This window comes from Gopherus flavomarginatus, chromosome 1 (assembly GCF_025201925.1).
Source record: "Gopherus flavomarginatus isolate rGopFla2 chromosome 1, rGopFla2.mat.asm, whole genome shotgun sequence".
In the NCBI taxonomy this organism is placed as follows: Eukaryota; Metazoa; Chordata; order Testudines; family Testudinidae; genus Gopherus; species Gopherus flavomarginatus.
In genome coordinates this window covers 155,937,992-155,958,157 of record NC_066617.1, presented here as the reverse complement: position 1 = coordinate 155,958,157, position 20,166 = coordinate 155,937,992, and the positions used below count along the sequence as shown (strand labels likewise).

The window sequence follows — 20,166 nt, the reverse complement described above, 5'->3', positions numbered from 1 at the left end:
CCTCAAAGGATGTGTTGGAATTGGTAGATGGTAGCATTATTGGTGCAGTTCTCAAACGCTCGTTAAAAATATTGTTAAATTTGGGGTTAGGATTGAGATGATGATGTTGCTGTAGAAGATGCAGAGAAAAATGACCTTTGACCTCTTTGTCTCTTACGGGGTGGTTCGTAAGGCTGCTGCTGGTAAAATTATTGAGCCATCGGTCTAGGCTTTTAGACTGCTTGTGGGATTTTCTTTGGAAGAGGAGTATATATTCCCAGGGAGCAGAGGGTGACCCTGGACTCCTTTAGGGTATATAAGGACACATCTGTCTTTTGCTTTAAAAGATAGGTTTCATCAAAGGGCAGATGCTCCAAGGCATTCTGCACCGCCCTGGACCTCCCTGGGAACCCCTGAAGCATGAAGCCATGATTCAAGGCATATCAAATGGACATTGACATTGATCTTGATGATATATTTCCTGCATCTACCACTAATTATAGAAATGTTCTGGTTACAAATTTGCTTTCCTCAAAGAAACCCTTGAATTAAGCTCTATTTTGTTGCAGAAACTTGTTGATAAAATCCATGAACTCAGAATAGCTCAGGTAATCATACTTAGCCAACACCACTTGTTAATATTCTGAACTGCAGGCTAATAGATGTGAAGACTTTCCTTACCAATAAATCTAAGTGTTTAGCTTCCTTGTCAACCAGAACAGATCTAGGATGTTGGTGTCTAGATCTCTCTGTGGCAGCAGACTGTTCTAGCTGGTTCTAATATGGCTTCAATAACAGAAAGAACTATTTGGCTGGATCTGGAAGGTTGTAGGATGTCCAGGAATTTATACTGTAGATCCTGGACTTCCTCTAGGGATATCTGTAGCTCTTCTGCCACCCTATGCAACAGTTCCTGGAACTGCTTATGGTCATCTGGAGTCAAGATCTCCCTGGTGAGGGAAGGACCTGTTAGCATTGCAGGTTCAGGACCAGGGAGACCAAAAATGTTGCCTGGTGTAGCGTATGTTTCTGTTTTTCCTGGAGTGAAAGGGTTCCTGTCCGTCTGAACTGACGGAACCAGGGAATTTATGCACCACTATCAGACAAGGCAGTGCCAGTACCATTGGCAATCAAAGCTTCCAATGGTCACCTTTTGTCAGTGCCATCAGTTCCCAGCACTTAGGTTTAACTGGTACCACAGGCATCATTGCTGACAATGTGTGATCCAGCACCAACAGAGCCCTGGAATGGTACGCTTCCTTGTCATGGTCCTGGAACATAGGACATTTCAAGTCCTCATGGGCTGAATGGGAAGACTTCCCTGACTTAGGCAGGGTTGGATCTGATTTCTTTGAAGATGGCTTAGAGCAGGATCTGCTCTCATGCCTTCCTGACAAGATCCTGACAGGGGATCTATGGGAGTAAATTCCCTTGTTCCCAAGTCAGACCTCATGGCAGAAGGCACACTCTTTTCTGAGTTCGGCCAATGTACACAGAGGTCCCTTGGTGTGGGTCCAACCATGGCCTCATGGCTTTCTCCATGAGGTGATTTTTGAAACAAAGTTCCTGCCCCTCACAAGTTCAAATGGAGAAAGAGCAGATACTGCGCCCTGCTGCAACAGGCACTTACTTGAGGCAGTGTAGGGATTGTTATTGCTGACCGAGAAGGAGCATGGGCAAGAAGCAGAGATTTTGAAGTTTGAGATTCTAATTGAATACCCATAATGGGGTGGGAGTTCCCTGGGATGGGGAGTCTATCTAACTATCTAACTTAGCTAAAACTGTAGAGTAAAATATTCTAAATTATTAGATAGATATAGATACAGATACAGATATACTGATGAAGGTCCAGATGCTGGAGTTTCCAACCCAGGCCATCAGGCAGTAAGAAGGAACTGGAGAGGCAGTCAGACCACTCTGATATTTATGTTCTCAGCTGGATGCATAAGGAGAGCAAAGATGCACATATGGACCAACAGACGCTGCTTTCAAGAATTCTAACTCTGGGCACATGGAGGATATGCATACCCACAGAGGTACAGATTCAGGGACCAGCGTGCTCCAGCGTTCAGAAATCTTTCTGCCCCTGCTTCCCTCTGAGCCTGACCTCTGCTGCCCCTACTTCCTCCAGCCTGTTCCTGTCCCAGTCCTGTCTCTTCCCTTGTCCCCAGCTCTCAGTTCCATTCCCTTCTGACTCCCAGACTCATTGTCCAAGTCTCCTTGCCCAGGAAGTCCCATATATTCCCCACTCTGGGCTCCTCATTCAGTCTCAGTCTTCCCCTCCAGAGTCCTGGTCCCTGCCACTTCCTCGTGAGACTGGAGTCTCCTCCCTAGAGTCTTTGTCCCAGTCTCCTTGTCCAGTTTTTCCAGGCTTGGGTTCCTCATCTGATCTCAGTCTCCTTCATGATCAGGATCTAAATCCAAGTCCCCACCCTACATTCCTTGTCCCTGTCTCCTTGCCCATCCAGTCCCAGTCTCTTCTCACTGAATTCTCATCTAATCTCAGGCTCCTTTCCCCCTTACTGGCTCTTCCCCTTCCATCCCTGTTTCCCCCCACACCTGGCTCCCAGTCCCAGCCTCCTTTCCCAGTCAATCCCAGGCTTCCCACACACACTGCCAGGTCCCATTCTCAGTCTCCCTCTCAGATTCCTTTTTCTCAATCTACCCTCTTGCCATAAACAGATAGCTAAGGGTTAATGTCTCTTTCACCTGGAAAGAAGTAACCTGAAACACCTGACCAGAGGACCAATCAGGAAACAAGACTTTTTTAAAATCTGGGTGGAGGGAAGTTTGTGTCTGAGTTCTTTGTCTTAAATCTGTCTCTCTCTCGGCTATGAGAGGATTTCTGTTTCCTGCCTTTCTAATCTTCTGTTTCCAAGTTGTGAGTACAAAGATAGGTTTGGTTTTTTTGTATTTACATGTGTGTAGTTGCTGGAGTGCTTTGAATTGTATTCTTTTTGAATAAGGCTGTTTATTCATATTTCTTTTAAGCAATTGACCCTGTATTTGTCACCTTAATACAGAGAGACCATTTTTATGTATTTTTTTTCTTGTTACATAAAGCTTTCTCTTTAAGACCTGTTGGAGTTTTTCTTTAGTGGGGGACTCCAGGGAATTGAGTCTGTGCTCACCAGGGAATTGGTGGGAGGAAGAAGTCAGGTGCAAATCTGTGTGTGTTAGATTTACTAGCCTGACTTTGCATACCCTCTGGGTGAAGAGGGAAGTACTTCTGTTTCCAGGACTGGAAATAGAGAGGGTGAAATCCCTCTGTTTAAATTCACGGAGCTTGCTTCTGTGTATCTCTCCAGGAGCACCTGGAGGGGGGAAGGGAAAAGGTTTATTTTCCTTTGTTGTGAGACTCAAGGGATTTGGGTCTTCGGGTCCCCAGGGAAGGTTTTTGGGGGGACTAGAGTGCCCCAAAACACTCTAATTTTTTGGGTGGTGGCAGCTTTACCAGGTCCAAGCTGGTAACTAAGCTTGGAGGTTTTCATGCTAACCCCCATATTTTGGACGCTAAGGTCCAAATCTGGGAATAGGTTATGACACCTCTCCACTCTCCCCCCAGGCCCCGAGTCCAGCTCTTGTCCCTTTTGCATTCAAGTCAGACTGTTTCTTCACTCTTACTGCCTGGCTATCAGCAGAAGAAGCTCTGAAAGCACCAGAGAGACAATCTCCCTGTTCTCAGTTCTACTACCCAGCCCCATGGAGGCCTACAGCAGCTAGCAGCAGCAATTACAGGGAACGCTCTGTTCAGCCCCTGGAGCCTTCAGCTAGAGCATATTTAGAGTAAATGGAATTGTCAAAGATTTTAGCTGCCAAACTCTGACAAGTCTTTACTCGTATAATGACGTGTTAAGCAACGTTAATTATAGACAGTGTTGTCCGCACCATCTATCATAACTGTGGATGGAGTCCTACTAAGTTCTTGGCCTGAGTGATAACTCGTAATAATGAATTTCACAGATAAATCATGCTTTGTATACAAAGTATTTCCTTTACAGGGTTTTAACTTATTGCCTTTCCATTTCACTGAGGTAGTGCTGGTGAGATACTGTTCTGTTAAGCATTCTACAATTGAAAAATGCAATTTCATTGAAAATCAAAGTATTTCACAGGGATATTTTGATGAAATTTTTAACAGGAAAAAGTCAAAACATTTTATTTTGACTTTCTTGTTTTATTTTGATAACATTGAAACATTTTAATAGGTAAACATGTTTTGTTTCAATTTTCACATTTTGATTTTGTTTTGATTTTATAGAAAAATATTAATGTTAATATTTTTCTAAATCGTATAATTTTATACTTTAGTTAATATTTTGATATAAGAGTCTAAACAAAATGAACTGACATTACTGAAATGAAATACTGCAATGGTTCCAAAGCAAAACCTTTTGGAATTTTTGTTCTACAGGAAATTTTGAAGTTTTGGCTTGTCATTCCAATTCTGAAGTTTCTTTCCCCCAGTGTTTTGGAATTTCCCACTGAATGGAAATTCTGGTTTCCCACCAACTCTAAGTATGAGAAAGAGTAGACAGAACCACTTAGTTTACTGTCTCGCTAATATTTATTATTTTGCATGCCTCCATCATGTCTCTTCTAATTCTTATTTCTAAATTTACAGTCCCAAACTTTTTTAGTCTATCTTCGTATAAAAATCTCTCCATGCCTCTAACAATTTTACCATCTATTTTTGAAAAAAACAACAATATTTTTGCTATATCTTTATTAATTATGGAAAGCCCTATATATATTATGGTACTACGGAAGTAGTAAATAACAGTTATATATGACTTAGAAGAGACAGCAAAGACCACAGCAATTAAATCAGTAGATAATACTAAACTGAGAATAGTTGCAAACTTCAGAGAGAATAGAAAAATAATACAACAGTATCTAAAGAGATTTGATACATGACCAGATAATGAAAAAAGAAGAACTGACTTGGAAAAATTCAGTGCTAATATAGGTCATGAAAAATAATGTGAAGCACATAAACAAAATGGAAGGAAGCGCTCTTGGAAGTAGTAGTGCTGAAAAAGGCAATGAGGTGATAATGGACAGCAAATTAGACACGAGTTTAAAATATGATAAATCGGCAAAATAAACAATTGCATTTTGGGGCATAATGTCATGAAGCAGGGAGATGATATCTATCTCTCTTTATAGGGATCGTGTGTAACAATGCCTAGAACATTGCATTGACTTCTGGGCACCACATTATCTGGAAAATACTGACAAACTGAAATACATACACTGAAAAGCAACAAAATGGAACAACTGACTTGTGAGGAGAAATGTTTAATCTGTGTTTTCTACTGATGCCAGCAGTATATAGTGAGTGTGTTTAAGCAAATTAAAACAGCCACTGCAAAGTTCTGTGGTAACTAGTTTACAGCAAGTATCGGGGGTAGCCGTGTCAGTCTGTATCCACAAAAACAACGAGGAATCTGGTGGCACCTTAAAGACTAACAGATTTACAGCGACTTTCTTCTGCTGTAAAACTGAATTACCAAACAAAGTGCTTTCCTGGGACTTAAAAAGGATAAAAAAGAGAGTGTAAGGGGTACAAGGAAAAAATGAGCTAAATAGTAGGAAAGATAAATGAGATCTTCTTACCTGTTCCTCCCAGAATCTCTGAATCCTTTAGCAAAAGGGTTTCGGTCAATTTTTAGTCGAGTAATCTGAAAAGGAAGGAGCTGAGAATTAGGAGTTATTTGAAGATTTTTATTTTTAGAGCAACTAAACTACCCTAAATGCCCCAATATATGCTGCCTCTATTCACCCAACATACTTTTTATTTTCTACTTACTAACTTCTCAAACAATGTTAAGGAGAAAAGGCAACAGCAAAGCACAGAGTACAGCCTCCAGGCATTAGGCAGGACTGCAAAACCCAAGATGGTCCCAGCCTGAAGGAGTCTGTTGTTAGCTCTGCTTCCTGGTGGTTGGTGATTCATAACTACTCAAAGTTGGGTTAGTTAGTTCCCCTAGCCATTCTGATAGCAACCGTCCTGTTTGTGTTTGATAATTGTTTCAGAATAGAGATATCTTGGGGTTGCAGAGTATATACATATAATAAACCAACTGCACCCCAGAGTCAAACATGGCCACACTAGAATTACTGCTGCTGAATATGGCTCTTTGATCCATAGTCAACCTTGTTTAACTCCATTCCACTGATTTCAATAATAGGGATGAAACTGACTCTTTCATTGTGCAAAATTAGGCCGGAAAATCACAAGAATAGACTGCGTTTTCTGACACTGTCTCCTGAAGATCACTGCCTCCTGCACAGTGTTTTGAGCATTTCCCATCTTGGTTGAAAATGAAAATGACAGAACTTACCTGCACATTTTCAGACCTCAGAAAAAGCTTTGGTGTGAGTTCAAGTGTCAGATGGTGAAGGTTCAAGGGGATAAGGTACAGCTGGTTTCTAAACCAGCTCTCTGGTCCCTACCTCAAAGTCATTAATCAGAATATTTTAGACATTATTCAAGTTTGTGTCCCACTTTAGGACTTTATTGTTACATATACACTGCTATAATGTACATGGCACCGTACAATAGACTGGAGGAGTCAAATATCAGAGACCTAGTATTCACCCCTGTATTCACCCGTATAATTCATGTAATAATCTGTGTGTAAAATATGCCTTGTGAAGCATCATTTAAAACTAACAACACACCGATAATCAATATTCTTGTGTAATGTATGTATGAAATGCATATTAAGAGTTATAAACATAAGCTGAAATTATGACTACAAATGTGTTTACCAGATAAGTCTGGATAGTAGAAATGCCGGTTTCTCAAAGACAAAGAACAGGTTGATGCCTCTAGCCAGGTGTCATCAAAGGTGATTGTTAATCACCTGTCAAGTGACCACTGCTTGGCAACGAAAGGGGGGCAGGAACAGATTGATGTTCATTTTAGCAAATAACAACACGAAACCCCTTTCACCACAAGACCCCATTTCTCCATCCTCACAGCTGGAGTAAGCTTTATCTAAGGGTAACCTCAGGAAAATGCATTTCAAAGGGTGACTGGACTACAAAAGTGAGGGGCAAAACACCCCAGGTTATCTCTTCTTTCAACTAACAAGACAAAGGAACCAGCCTTTTGATTTTGTGGGGAAAGCCTGACCTGCAAATTTGGTCAACCATGTTGCTGGGAGCCTGTGGTAAGGATTTTACCTTGAACCAAGCGTAGCTTAAGTTTGAGCTACTAAGAAACATTTTACCTTTATTTTTTGTAACCATTTCTAACTTTAATACATTATATTTGTACTCACATAAAACCTATCTCCTTGTAGTTAAATAAACTTGTTTTATTTTTAATCTGAACTAATCTGGTGCTGTGTTTAAACTGAACTGTTTGGTAACCCCAGTTAAAGTAGTAAATGGTTGAATATTGACCCTTTACAGGAGCAATGGACCTTTAATATATGAACTGCCCAGAAGAGGGCTGGAACCTGGAGAACACATGTTTTTTGGGGAAAATCTAGGAATGGGAGTCGTTGGGGTCACCCAGCAAGTAGTAACCAAGTCTGGTGGAAGCTAGCGTGTGACTGGAGTGTTGTTGACAGGCTGCTGGATCAGGGCTGCAGCTATACACAGACACTCAGGGTGTGACCTGCATGCTGGTAAGTTGTTTTTCAGCAGCCATGATTGGGAGCTACAACAGCAAAGCATTGTGAGGATTCCAGGTCTTAGGGCAAGCAGTGACAGAACCTCACTGGACTGGATTGCACCCCGCAATGTGACACATCCAAAAGGCTCATAATCAAAAGTGGGTAAAATATTAAATAAAACAGTATAGATCCTTAAATTATAAGGCCCGAAGGAGTCATTATGAGAATCTAATCTGACCTCCTGCATAGCACAGGGCATAGAACTTCACCCAGGAAAAAAGCCAAAGGTCCTGTAGCCAGGTGAGCACCCGCTCCAGCCCTGAAGGGGTTGGAAAAGCCTTGCAGAGGGCAGGGGCTGGGGAAGGGAGTAAAACCCTGGCTGACTGGGGGAAGTGGCTGCAGCTGGGGCCATGCCCCAACAGACTAACTGGGCCTTATAAGAAGGCCAGGGAAGCCAGAAGCTCTGGACTCTCTCTCCCTTCCAGTGCTTCACCACCCTCCTAGTGAAAATTTTTTTCCTAATATCCAACCGAAATCTCCCCCACTGCAACTTGAGACCATTATTCCTTGTTCTGTCATCTGCTACCACTGAGAACAGTCTAGATCCATCCTCTTTGGGACCCCCTTTCAGGTATTTGAAAGCAGCTATCAAATCCCCCCTCATTCTTCTCTTCTGCAGACTAAACAATCCCTCAGCCTCTACCCATAAGTCATGTGCCCCAGCTCCCTAATCATTTTTGTTGCCCTCCGCTGGACTCTTTCCAATTTTTTCACATCCTTCTTGTAGTGTGGGGCCCAAAACTGGACACTGTACTCTAGATGAGGCCTCACCAATGTCAAACAGAGGGAAATGATCATGTCCCTCGATCTGCTGGCAATGCCCCTACTTATACAGCCCAAAATGCCGTTAGCCTTCTTCGCAACAAGGGCACACTGTCAACTCATATCCAGCTTCTTGTACACTGTAACCCTAGATTCTTTTCTGCAGAACTGCTGCCTAGCCACTCAGTCCCTAGTCTGTAGCAGTGCATGGGATTCTTCCATCCTAAGTGCAGGACTCTGCTCTAGTCCTTGTTGAACCTCATAAGGTTTCTTTTGGCCCTATCCTTTAATTTGTCTAGAAGCTCTGGAGTCTTTCTCTGCTTGTAGAGAGAAAAGGACTTGGCTGCTAGGGAGCTGAGCAGGGTACTGGGAGTGGAGCGGGTTTGGGGGTAGGCTAGAGGAGCTCGAGAGTTCTGGCCTAGGAAAACTCCCAGGCTGGGGGCCTAGCTGGGGGCCTAAGACTAGTACCAGGGCAGCCCAGTATAGAGAGAGGCAGCAGGTCCAAATTCAACCTTTCCAGTGATGAGTAGGTTGATACTGCAGTCTGCCACAGGGAGTGGGGCTAGATGGTGACTGGCAGTAGCTGTATACTGAGGCAAGGTGAGGATAGAGGGTGGGGGTTCCCTGGGGAGGGGAGACCCTAAGACTGAGGGGTTACTGCCAGGGGGCAGCACCCCAGATACCAGGGCACTGGATCTGGGAGGGACGCGAAGGCCAGTGGTAAGGTGGATCACCAGACTGCAGGGGGTGCTCCAGGACGCTGGAAGAGCTAATTCCCTGAGATGACCAGCAGAAGGCGCTGCAGGGATGAGTCCACCCCCTTACAGGTCCAACAATTATTAATGGTAAGGCTAAGGCCTGACTGGAATTTGAATCAATGATCTCTCACCATAAGTGAGAAGGAGACACATAAGCCACCAATGTACCCTAGAACCAGTTAGGAACTGAACCTATCTCCTCCTACACCTCACAGCACTATCTTAGGGTGACCATACATCCTGTTTTGGCTGGGAAAGTCCCCTTTTTAAGCCCTGTCCCAGACATCCTGACTCTTTTGGCTGAATGGGGTATTTATCCTGTTTGCTCTTACCAAAAAAGTGGTGCGTGCCCCCCAATGGGGTGCAGAGGAATATTGGGGGGGACAAGCGATGAGGCTTGGCCAAGCGGATCGGGCCAGCCTCACGAAGAGGTGGGGGATCTCAGATGATCAGCTGGGACCAGCTCCTTGCAGTGTCTCGTTTTCACTTTGAGAAATATGATCACCCTATACTATCTTAATCCTACATTAACCATTAACTGTATTGACACTTACCATCTAAATAGAGTGACTGTGGACCTGGCATCCGTCTTTTTAATCTATCCAGAATCGTACACCACATGCATCACCTTGCAGCTGGAAGGCTTCAAAGAAGGAGTGGGATTTGAGGAGGGATTTGGGAATGAAAGGAAAATAGCCAATCTTATAATGGGAAATTTATATTCTGAAGTTTTCTCCAGGCCTCCGCTTCCCTTTTTTAGATTTCCCAACATAGACAATTTTCAGATGGAATGAAAACATGTCAAGGTTGTACGTTCTTTGCAGAAGGGTGTGTGTCCTATGTTTCATAAAGTTCTATGGTGCTGTATAAACATTTTGGAATAATTAATTAATTAAATGTGACAAACTCATTTGAATTGTTTTGAGATGATATTGTCACTTATTTCAAGGTTGTTCACTTTAACATATAAATCTGACTATATTGAAAAGAGGAGCGATTCCTAAAGCTTGAGGTTACAATGTTATTGTCTGCAAAATATCTAAGATGAGAAACATCTTTTCATTACCATTCTTGATTTAAGACAACTTCTTTCATCCCTGCAATCTGTAGCAGCAAACTGCAAACCATATTTTCCTTTCAAGTCAGGCTACAATATCAGATTTTTCCTTTCAAGCTGGTTTATGTTGTCATTCTAGTTTATGATGCTGGCTTATGATATATAACGTGACCACCATGATATTGGCACACTGCATACAACTTTGTCTGTTATGACATCTTACCTCACAAGGCTGTGATAAATGCTGAGAATTTGCATTAACACTGACATTTTTATCCCGGCACTGTTCTACCGCCCCTGCTTCTGTTCCCAGTGTGTGCCCCCTCTCTGTGGCTTTCAGACTTCCCTGGACATTCAGGAACTGAGTTCATATTCAACTCGTATTCAGCTCTACCCAGGTTTCCAGAATCAGGAGAACTGCTCCAAGCCCCTTTCAAGTTGTGTGACATAATATGTCCTCACAACCAAAATGGTAGCGGCAGTTAATGTAATTTTCATCTCCTTCCCTGCACCAGCTGACCCTCCTGCACCTTGGGAGTATTCACTCTGATAAGGATCACTGACACCTGCTCTCCCTTGGGATTTCCACTTGGGAAGGGTAGCTTTAACTTACAGCTTAGGGATCAGCACATTACCCTGCTGACCTGACCACACCTCCTCTCTCACTTTGGGACTCGGTAAACACTTGATTGAAACCACTCTCCACTTTCTGCCTTATGGGCCATGTGCTTGAGCTGCTGGTAGAAACTGCCGCTGAATCCATCCCTCTGAAGGTAAAGTCTTTAGAAAGCCAAGTTGCCATCAGTATGAGATTTCTGAACCAGCTGTCTCTTCGTCCTTTTACTTCTGGACAATTGGACTCTTCTCTTTAAGCACAACCCACAGCTCTCAGGCAATGATTCAGACCAGAGTTCTGTAGTTGCAGAAAGAATGCCAACTTTCATCAGGGTGTGTTTTAGGAATACAGAACTGGCCATTCTACTCCAAAACTTTCTGTCTTGGTTAAAATCTCAACTGCTTCCATTGTTTTATTTTCCTTTCAGTCTCAAGAAATTCATATCCTTTCAAAACATCTTTTTGACGTCATTCCTAATTAGAATGGGTATGGAATCCTATATAAATTATTTATAATAATTTCCTTAGTGCATCTAGAATGCCCATTTACTCAAGTGAATGAAAACAGCTCTCCATGGTAACCTCTCTGGGGCAGAGACTGTCTTTTGCTTCTGTATTTGTACAGCTCCTGGTTCATGACTACAGTATGGCTACTGCAACACAAATAAATAATATAGGCTAAGATGGCATTTCTGAATGTTTAAAAGTCTGGGTGAAGGAACACAGTCCATAATCAAAGCATTATCTGTTCCAGGAATAACTAGTTCTCCAGATCGTAATTTCATCATAGCAATGTCCTTTTGTGAAGGTATTCTGAGTTCATGTACCTACCTTCCTGTGGAAAGTGGCCAGGTCCTGCACTCGTAAGTAAAGTATTAAGCCATTAAGAGCTGCTATGCACAGTGGCCCCTTTTTCTCATCTATGACTTTGTTTTCACTGCCAAAAAATGGTGTGTTTTTACCCTGGGATAGCTATGAGTATGTCTACACTCTAAAGAAAAACTCACAGCATTGAGTCTCAGAGCCTGGGTCAACTGACTTGGGCTCATGCAGGGCTAAAAATAGCCATGTAGATGTTCTGGATCAAGCTGAAGTCCAGGATCTGAGACTCGGTGGGGGTGAGGGTCTAGCCTGAGCAGGAATGTCTACATGGCTATTTTTAGCCCCACATTCCGAGTCCCGTGAGCCTGAGTCAATTGACCTGGGCTCTGAGACTCTGTGCCATGGGTTTTGCAGTGTAGGCATACCCTAAAATGTGTTAGCTTTACCCACTGTAAAATCCTAGTGGTTTTTACTACAAGGGAGGTAGGTGAGGTCAACAGTATCCTCCTTCCCCCTACCCACAATGATTGGCCTCCCCTAGCTACCTCAGAGTAAAACTACAATGCCCTGTGTCCACTAGGATTTTGCAGTAGGATAGGTAGCCATCTTTTTTTGCAGTGACGACATAGTTTAACTGCCCATAAAGTACATCTTCGCTGTTAGCTATCTTTCTCAGAGATTTAATTCTCAGAGAGACACAGAATATGCTACTATTTTTATAAATACAGGGAAAAACACTGCAGGTGAAGGAGTTAATAAGTGCCAGGGACACACACTGCTTTACCTGCTGGTTTTGATAGGCTGTCACTGTGGTGAAGACAGTTTCAGGGAAGTTGAAAGTTTTCACTCCATCACCTGCAGGGACTGGTTTTGTAGGAGACAGATCACTGCTGAAGTCCTTGCGGATCACATGAACTCGAGGCTGGTACTTGTGCATTGAATGTAGGATTATCTTTAAATAAAGAAGAGAGGGGGAAATGATTTGCCTTCAAGGCTTCTATGCTCGGCCAATAACTACTTCATGGGGATGGGGGCAGGCTAACAAATCCCAAGACTTAGCCTATGGTCATACAACCTCACAGTCTTTACGCTTGTCTGACAACTGAGTGAGATTCAGCCAGTGATCCCTCCGTGGTGTGTGTGTATGTGCAGCCACCCCCTACAAAACTGAGCTCCTATCCAAAGGGAGCCTTGGGACTGGGGGACAAGGGTTGATACATCAGTGTAGTTAGGCAAGTCCCAGAGTGCAAGCAATGGGGCTGGGCAAGAGACCTTTCTAGCTTTTGTGTGGAATGGTTGCATCCCTGGGCTTGGAGCAGCAGAGCTGAGAAGCGTTCTCTCTCCCTGGGACATGGTGGGGGGCGGGCTGGGGCAGGGGCATTGAGATTAACTTCTGACTTACGTGGCCTTGATCATCAAGCTCGTTGTTGGTCAGCTTGAGTTTGTCAAAACTGACAACCTGCCTCATCCAGGTGTCGCCAGAAGCCAATGAGTCAGGATGGATATACACCCTGGGGGGCACTGGGGAGTCAGCATTGCCCGCCACCATCCACTTGGAGCTGTGATACACGTACCTGAGAGAGAGGGGTGAAGCTTTATGGCTAAGGAGCCAGTGAAGAAGGAACATTGCCAGAGCGCCCCTTCCCCGCCACCCTGCCATACACGCGCCAAGGCCTCATGCACAGATAGGGGGAATGTGCTTTACTGCAACCTTTCACCTTGCAAACGCAAACCAGATAATCGAACTGAACGAGTGGCCAAGGGATTCTTTATTAAAACCACCTTCCCAGTTCCTCTCAGCTATAAAGTTCTGCCATATGTGCTGTCCCGGCTCCTTAACCCTCTCTGTGCTGGAATACAAGTCTGTGAAAATACTGCCAGCACTTCATTATTTCTAGAAGACAAACCTGGTGGGGGGGACCTCTCACACTGGGCTGTTCAGCGTACACATTCAAGGTGGATTGATTTGACTCAAAGTGATTTAAATCACTGACTTTAATCACGTTTTAAATCAGCAAGCAAGAACACTTGATTTAAATCATCTATTTTAATCTTGTTTTGCATTTGTACTTTTTTGTTCTTTTCTTAAAGAGAAGATGATTCTCACTGGTTGGTAGCCATTAAAACATGTTGATATGCAACTAAATATAGCCTTTACACTAAATCTGATATGTCTTTTTGCTACCAGGGGATAAACTGTATCTACACACATTTATTTAAGCAATCATATAGTTTTACATATGTTTATTCAGTCTTAATTTTTACATTTCTATTTTATTATTTTTTATTTACTAGATGATGACAATTTTTTTTCTTTTGCTTTGTGCCAACTCTGGATGGAAATTCAAATGCCTGAGAGCATCAGTGCCAGTGTCACCTGCTACTCCAGTTCTGCATCCTAAATACAGATCGGCAAATAGCTCAGTCTGACCTGCAGCTCTCCCTGCTATTGCCCATCCCATGGCTCTCTTGGTGAGTGATTGCTAATCCTGGCTAATTGTGAAATGCACACAGACCAATAGAGACTAAAAAGAGAAAAACTGATTATTCCTTGATTCAGAAGGCAGGGTTTGAATCCTGGTCTCCAGAAATGCAAGGGAGGGAATGTGTTAATCCCCTGACTCAGTGAGTCCCTCAGTATGATGGATCAGATGCTCAGATAGTATAAATCAGCATTGCACTACTGATGTCAATGAAGCAATGCTGATTTACACCAGCTGGGGAATCTGACTCAATCTCTCTCTGATTGAAACATGCACCTTTACACTTGTGTATTGTGGTGAATGTTTTTTCCAGACTCTCATTCTTTTGGTATTCTGAATCTAGTTCTCATGGTGTTCCTCATTTTGTCATTGAAAGTCTTACCTGTATCTCTTGTTATCCACAGGCACAATGTCCATGGCTATGTAATACTGCTGGTGAGGGTCTAATCCTGTAATTTTCACTCTCATGGCTGGAAACATTCTCCTAGAAAAACAAAAGTAGAAATGAAGAAGAAAATGGTGAATGCAAGAATTATTAGAAAAGCTTGAGAGACTCATTGGGATCTTGTTTGACAACAGTAGCAACCATAAGAATATTGCCACATGAAGACTGTAATGCAGGTCCTGCTTGTAGGACTGACTTATGGGTGGTTATAGGACATCAGCTTGTGTGAGCGCTATAGTTGTTATCTTGGTAGGCTACCAGATACCTTCTTCTGTTCTAGTTTCCTGGTGCATAGTTCTTCCACAGCTACTTCAGGATTAATTGTCTTTGACTCACCAATCTTTTTAGATATTGGCATTTAGATTTTTGTTCTTCTGCTCATCAGTCTTTGAACTGGTAATGCTAATAAAGTATTGTGAGTCATGCTTCAATAATCCAAAAATACTAAATCTGGATCCCTTGAATCCACTAAGGCTGTTTTTATCAAGTTATTTGCTATTTGTACTGACTTTTCTGTTAAGCCCCTACTATACAGAGTTAAATGAGTTGACATGGTGTGCTTGAACTGATATATCAAAAAGTATTGCTGAAATGAGCCCCTCATGAATTGTGAGCCATTACAACCCAGCTAGAATCCCCCGGAAAGCAAACTGTGATTTACAATGAGTTACTACATTGCTTTTCAATCTGTTGTGCAACAACTTACAAAAAATTAAACATTGGTGCACTGATAAAAGGCAACCTTTCCTTTCTAATGCAAATAGCTTTGGCAATGAGGAATCTCCTGAGGTTTCAGGGATTGTTTTGCATTCTGTTCCCAATATGAACTACAAATTTCTCATTTGGATACTTTACCTTCAGTGACAACATTCATCGCTGGCCAGAAACAGATGTCACAGACTCTCTTCTGACACTTTTCAGTACCCAGATGTGCCCTGTGGATTATGCTTAGCCATTTTTTTCTTCATGCTGTAGCATGTTGTGACACTAAGCCCTTGTAAAGAATCCTGTTATATGAAGCAATGCCATCTGTATAGCCCCAGAAAGATTTTTATGCTTGAAGATGCCTGGGCTTTTTCTGGTGGCTGTTCATCTAGCACTACCCTTTCAAGCCACTGTAAAGTTGAGACTTCGTGCTCTTCATTGAGCAGATCAATTTTAGTTCTGGAAACTGTGGTAGTCCCTAAGTCATATTTACATCCAATTCCCCTTCCTGAAGAGCCTCGCTGTGCTGTTTATAGGCACTCTTAAATGCACATCTCTCATATGAATTTGCTTTATTGGGCCTATTTTTCACATTTAATGAGAACTTTTGCCATTTCATAATCATTCTCTGAAGTCTAGGTAGTGCTTTTTGTAATATATTTTTTTGGTAATATAAATTCCAGTGACTTATGGTCTGTTTCTGTCTTGACTGATTTCTACTCATAAACATATTCCTGAAAATGTTCAAAGCCAAAAATCACTTGTAAGCATTTTTGTTCCATCTGAGCATACTGGGAATAGCTCTGTTGTGATTAGGAAGCATAAGCCACTAGGCAACTGTCTTGCAGAAGGACAGTCTCCCACCTATGTGAGCTTGCGTAGTCTGAGACAGTAGGTTCTTCGTTAAACTCAGAATATTTCAGTACTGGTGCTTCTGTGGCAGCATTTTTAATTTCCAAAAGCCTTCCTCTTGCCAACCATTCCACTGCCATCCTGAACTGTCCTCAAACATCACGTTAAGTGAAGCAGAGTGAGACTGGTGTAATGGGGCACCCGAAAGTATCAGACTCTGACAAGTAATTATAATTCCGTTTCTCCATTAGGTGGCAAGCTCCTCCTTATAGGATAAGAGTAATTTGGGATGGAAGAGACCTAGTAAGGGATATCTAGACCAATGAACAATGCATTCCTCTCCAGAGTGTATTCTCCAGGGCTTTGTTTTACCTAGTTTTAAAGTTTTAAGCAATGGGTCCTTTACTACATCCCTTGAAAGACTATTGCACAATCTAGTAGACCTTACATATAAGATGCTTTTTCTTCTTTTCAGTAGAAAAGAGTGACATGCTTGAGAAAAAAAAATTACATCCTCTTCCCTTCTTTGCTTATCCTTCAAACTGAATTTAACCTCATCTGAGGCATAGGATAAGTCTACACTGCAAACAGAGATGTGACTGCAGCATGTGTAGACATGCCCAAACTAGCTTTAATCTAGCTAGTTTAAACAACAAGAGCAGTGAAGCTGAGGCAAGATGGGTGGCAACACAGGCTAGCAAGTTGAGTACAGATCCAGCATCCTGGGGAAGGTTTCTACAGCTAGTGTTGCTGCGCGTGCTGCTGCAACTGCAGTGCTATTATTATGTAAACTAGCTGAGGTATGTCTACAGGTGCGGCATTCACACCTTTGATTGTGGTGTAGAAATACTCATAAAAGTTGGGTCAAAGTATCAGGGAGGTTGTAACATCAACACAATATGTCCTCCTAGCAGATGCCCTGCCCCAACACACACACACACACACACACACACACACACACACACACACACACACACACACACTTCTCACTTCGTGGCAAATTATCATCCAGCAACCCAGAACTGGGGTCTGACCAGGGAGTTAGCCCTTTCCCTAGCTCTCCAACATTCAACAAGTTCCATCCAATGTCCAACAAGTTCCACAGGGACTTACTACAACATTAGGTATAAAGAGGAAGAAGGAGACAATGGAAGAATTTAACTGTATTTCTTCAAACATTTTTAAAGGCTCTGTTGTAGGGGTGTGGGAGATGGGAGAGTATTTAATTCTTTCCTGACCAGTTCATGCTTTCCAGACGGAGAGAGTGTGGGGAAGGAAGAAGTGTCAGTTCTTAATCTCTGTGATGTGCTACTTAGCCACTGCTCCACCTAGCCACAGCTTTTCCACTTTATTCTAAAAAGAAGGGAGATGTAGATTGAGTCATTATTGAATCTCGCTTTGCAAGGGGCGTTCACAAGAGGAGAAAAGGAAAAACATATTATGGTCCCTGGGGCCAAGCCAGCTAGAATGAGAGGTATAAAACTGTCAGAAGAATTCTGTGCAGGCGCCCCTTAGTGAGAATGTGGATGTATGCACTGAATGGCATTAGTTTCATAGCTGAACAACGAAATAAATTAAAAGAGGAATGATGGACTAGCCTAGAGCGGCATTACCTTGTTTCTACCACAATGGCTTATTAAACCTGCCAAGTCACATGGGTACAGGATGTGGCATTTTACAGCCCAGCTCTTCTTAATTGGAAAGAGGAGGCTGTGGAACAGTTTAAAAGATAAGTCATGTTTCAGGGGGTTGATGAGGAAACCAGGATTAAATCTGAGGCTCTTTGGGTCTAAATCTGTGTACCACATTGGGAAGATTGAATGCAGTGTATTCCAAGTGACTCTCTCCAAAGCTAAAACCTCAATGTAAGGTTGCAGAATAGCCAAGGGGTTGGTAGCACATGAAATACCTTGTAAAAGATTACTACAGCCCATTCAACAGGTTTAAAGGGTAACCTCTGAGATAATTGGGAAGAAGTTTATGCATCCCCCTGCCTTCATAAAAATGCTACAGCTGAAAAAATTGGGTTTATTTGTAAAGTTTTGTAGAAAAATATTGTTTTCTTTCGCTGTGGCTGTAAAAGTAGCTCAAAGTTCTTAGACATAAGGAACTATCGCAGTGGGCATCCGGCAGGGATTGATGGATGAAAGGGAGGAAATAGAAGAGAATGGGCTAATGACTTCATCAATGTTCAAGCACCCTTCATCTAGAAAGATACCAACTAGCTTCACAATTAATAATTATACTCACAATTGCTGTACGTATGTAAAGGGAATACATGAGTTTCTGGTATGGTACAATATGGTGGTTTTATTTTAACATGAATTTGAGATGACCAAGCTACTTACTACTCAGCAGTAAAGTGGCCTTTAAACGTAAGCTCGTATAAAATCTTCAAAACACACACATGCACCATATATTCTCTCTATATGGAAAAAGTCTGTGTGTGGGCATGGTAGCCTTCTGGATGAAATGTGCTTAAATTAAATCACCATCATTAGTTTAGGAATATTTGTGAGGGTTTTTTAAGCAGTATTATTGGTACAGCTGTTCATCTCATTCCTCCTACAACGCCAGGCTGCTATAATACCATGAATTCAAATGTATAGTACTCTTGGGGCACAGCAAACTATAAACTAATAATATTTTTTAAATCTCTAATAACTACTTAAAATAGCTTTTGCATACACAACAACATATTGATTGTGAGCAATATCTGAGGATATTTCAGGGCTAGAAGGAAGTGCTAATTTGGGGCAGCCAGCCCATTTTCTTGGTTGAAACTTTTTTTGTTTAATACAGAGACAAGGTCTCCATTTTCCTTTGCGACAAGTGTTGACACATTGTGGTGACAGGGATCAGATACACATTCCAACGTTGGGGACTTCCTCATTCCAATGGTCTAAAGCTCTGGTTTCTAACTTTGCTGAGTCACGAGATACTGGCCCATTATTCTATCACAGGAGTGTGCACATCTAGACTTCGGTCAAGTTTGATTTGGGAGGAAACACCACATCAGAGGGAAAGAAGGAAACAGTTCTCTGGCAGGTTGTTTTAAAACACAATGGTAGGTGCTTGAAGCTGTTCAGATGTTGGAAGATATCCCAGTGTAGGCAGATTAATGAGCAGAGGGAAGGTGAGGGGTTAAAAGTTAAATATAACCACAATTAGAAAAAACACACAAAACAATCAACTTTGAAACACCAAGCTTCTTCGCTACTCACACTTGCTTTAGCACCAGGCTCATGTAGGGCCTCCAAAACCCAAACTTTATTAGCAAGGAACAAACCCACGTCTGGAACACATGGCATGCAGCAGAACTGCTCAGTTGAGCATTCTTGGATCCACGACATTGATTAAAGGTAGGACCTCTCTTTTAAAGAAGTGAATAATAAGCAGTATGCTTCTGGTCCATATCCAAAACACTTTAATACTTTAATGTTGATGGGATGGGAGTATATGTTGCTATTAAATACTAGTTGCTAGTCAGCAGCATTTCTATTAAGCAGAATCTTAATGTGTCACCTTAGTATTGTTCCTATTGCACAAACTCACTTATGAACTTTGATGCCAAAATTCCTGTCAAAATTCTCAACACCAGATGGAGCTCTTGCCTCCCCTCCCTTCCAAACTCATCTCCCCACACCAATGTGAGTTGATCAAGCCAAGTGGCAAAGGAGATAGGGTAAAGTGCTTTTGCTAATGGTGTCCAGCTATGAATGTTGGTAGGCTAGGAAGAGAGAATATTTTGTGGAATTTGTTTCTCCTTTGGTCAGCCAGAGCATGCGCCTGTTGACCTTCAGTACATGTACAGTGACGGGTTTCTCTCTTCTTTCAATGCTTTTGCATGAGTGGACATGATTTTGGGACAGGAAGAAGTCTATGGTTTTGCTCAATGAGTTGGGGGGGAGTAATATATTTTGTATCATGTCCAGAGATTTTACACATTTGTTAGTGGAAAAATAAATGAAATAATCAAGGCTGGGATTTTCAAAGG

General features: G+C 42.3%; 1 protein-coding gene across 1 annotated transcript in view; it reads right to left on the bottom strand.

Moving 5' to 3' along the window:
- Positions 1-20,166, bottom strand: part of TBX15 (T-box transcription factor 15) — a 141,944-nt gene that overhangs the window by 32,691 nt on the left and 89,087 nt on the right. The window contains exons 3-6 of the mRNA XM_050921356.1: positions 14,550-14,651; positions 13,087-13,258; positions 12,469-12,636; positions 5,599-5,663 (exon numbers count right to left, since the gene is read on the bottom strand). Of these exons, the coding sequence (XP_050777313.1) occupies positions 5,599-5,663; positions 12,469-12,636; positions 13,087-13,258; positions 14,550-14,651 (507 nt within the window). The remainder of the gene's footprint in view (positions 1-5,598; positions 5,664-12,468; positions 12,637-13,086; positions 13,259-14,549; positions 14,652-20,166) is intronic.